The sequence below is a fragment of the Entamoeba dispar genome, genomic scaffold, assembly GCF_000209125.1.
Source record: "Entamoeba dispar SAW760 scf_1105229462121 genomic scaffold, whole genome shotgun sequence".
NCBI lineage: Eukaryota > Evosea > Mastigamoebida > Endamoebidae > Entamoeba > Entamoeba dispar.
In genome coordinates this window covers 1599-4540 of record NW_001855034.1, presented here as the reverse complement: position 1 = coordinate 4540, position 2942 = coordinate 1599, and the positions used below count along the sequence as shown (strand labels likewise).

Below are 2942 nucleotides of genomic sequence, written 5' to 3'. Positions count from 1 at the left end.
GACATAAATCTGTTAAGTTTTCTGGAAGTGGTTCTGGAATATGTGGAAAATCTCCTGTTGGTTTAATGTTAAGAGGTATTATTTCACATCCAAGTCTTGTTAATAATTCAGTCATTATTGGTCCTCCAGCACCACAAACTGAGTCTACTGCAACTTTAAAATGTTGTTTTTTTATTGCTTCAACATCTATGTAAGGTAATGATAAAATTTTATTAAGATGTTCATCTATTGCTGTTGGAAGTGTTTGAGTTGTTCCACCTTCTTGTTGAATAAAAGTTCCTTCATCAGCTAATGTAAACACTTTAACACATTTCTTTGGTACAATAAATAATCCATCACTATCAACAAACTTTAATCCATTCCATGGTTTAGGATTATGACTTGATGTAATAATTACTCCTCCACATGCTTGGTGTTGTTGAACCATTACCTGTACAGTTGGTGTTGGGACAATCCCACAATTAAGTACTTTACATCCACACTCTTCTAATGCTTTAATAACTATTTTTTCTGCCCATGGACCACTCATACGTGAGTCTCTCCCAAGAATAAACAATGAATTCTTTGTATATTCTTTAATTTGAACTGTGACAAATGCTTTAACATATTTAATAATCACAGCCTCTGATAGAGATTTCTGTGCAATACCTCTAATCCCTGACAAAGTTACCATTAATGGGTCTGACATGATATATAATGAATAAACAAATTAAAATCTTGAAAAGATGAAATTAATTTATATCAAATCAGGAAAGTGATTAATTCTTTTCCACTTTTTTTATTTTTATTGTTTTTTGTTTTGTCTTTCATTTTTAGATAATTACTCCCATAATCCTATTCCAAAGTCAACAGTATTATATTACAATAGAATAGAAATGTAATATTAGTGGTTTCCCAATCCCTTCTTACTTGAAGAGGTATGAAGTTATTACAGAAACCTATAACTTGACATATATATATCTTTATTGCTTGTTCATTGAAGTAATAAAATTCTTGTATGTCTCATATTTTGTTATATACACCACTCTCTTAATCTCAAAATGAAGAAAAAGAAGAAATGAGATCTTCAAAACAACCTTTATTTTAACATGTGGAAGTGGTATGATGATACTAATTGGGTTGATTACGGAAAAGCACAAAACGACATCCTAGATAAAGCAGGAAATAATTTTCGTATTGATGTTGATGATGAAAGGTATGTTGAAACAAGTGATCTTAAAGAAATTTATAGGTTGTTTGGTGAACTTCCAAAGGATATCACTGGACTGTGTGCACTACAACACCGGAAAGATAATCCCCAACGTGTTCGACTTGTTAAAAATGCAGCTATTGACACATTAATTCATGACACTATTTTTTTTTATGGAGAAAGAGAATATTCTAAATCACGTTGTCGTCTTGAAGCTGAGTCTCTTGGGGCAACTATCACAAATGACTACCTCATTGCTGATGAAATAGTAATGAATTACAGTGAACAATTCAATAAAGAAATTAAAGAGATAGTTCAACATTGCAAAAAGAATGGAACAAAGATATATGAAACGCAGTGGATTTCTGATTGTTTTGATGGAAAAGTCAAAGTCAACACACACGAAATCACACAAAAATGGATTACTCATGTGGATGAGATGGTGGCTGAGTTTGAGAAAGATGAAAATGGATTTAAAAACAAATACCATTACACTCCAAATGATACTAAAATCACTATCATTCAAAGTAGTGAAGATGATGGAGAAGAATATGATGATGAGTATAATTCAGAAAATACTGAAGATGGAACATATAGTAATGAACAGAATGAAGAAGATAGTCAAAGTCAAAAAGAAGAAATTTTTGATTTGAAAGGAAGTGTATTTGAAGGAAAAATCACATATTCTGAAAGTAATGAAGAATATACATTCCAAATGTGGATAGAAGACGATAAAAATGTAAAAGGGATTATTACATGGTTTAGTTTACATAATTGTCAAACAAGATTTGAAGGTACAAGAAAAGAAAATACATTTCATATTATTGAAAAATCATTTTTAAGAGGTGAAGCCTTTTCAGAACTAGGAGAATATGATATTATTGCAAAAAGTACAAACATACTAGAAGGTTCTTTAGTCGATGATGTAAAAACTCATATTCAATTATTAAGAGTAACTCCAAAGAAAAGGAAAGGAGAAATGAATTCAAATGATTTCTTTGAGAATTGTTCTAAAGCACAATGTTCTTTAGAATTACAAATGAAAGGAGAAGTTAATAAAGAAGAAGACCAATATCAAATAATCATTACTCGAGGAGAATCAACAATTAAAATTCCAATTGAAAGAATTGAGAATAAAGTCATTATGAAATTAGAAGAAATAGAAAAATTATTCAACGAAATTCCAAATGAATTAGAAATGTATGAAACAGATCAAGGAATAGAAGCAGTTCCAATTGAAGAAGAAGATTTCATAGCAAAAATTCATTTTGATGAAATGAATTGAAATTTTTTGTGTTTGATTTCTCTCTACTAGATATGAATTTCTTTTTTTTTATTAATTAATTTATATTCTTTCTTATAATAAGTTGAACTTGTATATATTAAAATATTTGTATTAACTTTATTTGAAATCTATTGAACAAATATATTTAAATGGATGACTTCAATGCTTCTAGTTTCTATTTGAAAGAATATAAACTCAATAAAAATTTAATATTTTATCATCTAAATATCATTTATCAAAAGTTATTTCTCATAGAAAAAGAAAAATAAAAGAATTAATATAACCTCAAATTAAAATTCAAATATATAATCAATAATTATAATACATTCATCTTTCAAATTAAAAAGAGATATAAATAAGAAAATATCTTTTTGTGCACTCTTATAAATAAATTAAATTATAAAAATTGATTAAAAAAAATGAAAGATTCCTAAAAATAATAAATAATGTAAAAAATCAATTATTTCT

General features: G+C 27.7%; 2 protein-coding genes across 2 annotated transcripts, besides 4 other annotated features; one reads left to right on the top strand and one right to left on the bottom strand.

Annotated features, from left to right (window-relative positions):
* Window positions 1–12: 12 nt before the first annotated feature.
* On the bottom strand, window positions 13–688 carry EDI_022860 (phosphoglucomutase, putative; the record flags this gene model as incomplete). The annotated part of the gene is made up of 2 exons (XM_001739342.1): window positions 13–54; window positions 140–688. 2 exons carry the CDS (start codon window positions 686–688, stop codon window positions 13–15), a joined length of 591 nt encoding a protein of 196 aa, XP_001739394.1.
* A 400-nt stretch (window positions 689–1088) lies between these two features.
* EDI_022850 (uncharacterized protein) lies at window positions 1089–2474 on the top strand (the record flags this gene model as incomplete). Its single annotated transcript, XM_001739341.1, has 1 exon — window positions 1089–2474. The coding sequence occupies one exon, from the start codon at window positions 1089–1091 to the stop codon at window positions 2472–2474; it is 1386 nt and encodes a 461-aa protein (XP_001739393.1).
* A 41-nt stretch (window positions 2475–2515) lies between these two features.
* Window positions 2516–2541: a sequence feature (AT_rich).
* A 130-nt stretch (window positions 2542–2671) lies between these two features.
* Window positions 2672–2692: a sequence feature (AT_rich).
* Window positions 2693–2761: 69 nt separating this feature from the next.
* Window positions 2762–2798: a sequence feature (AT_rich).
* A 57-nt stretch (window positions 2799–2855) lies between these two features.
* Window positions 2856–2940: a sequence feature (AT_rich).
* The last annotated feature ends 2 nt before the right edge of the window (window positions 2941–2942 follow it).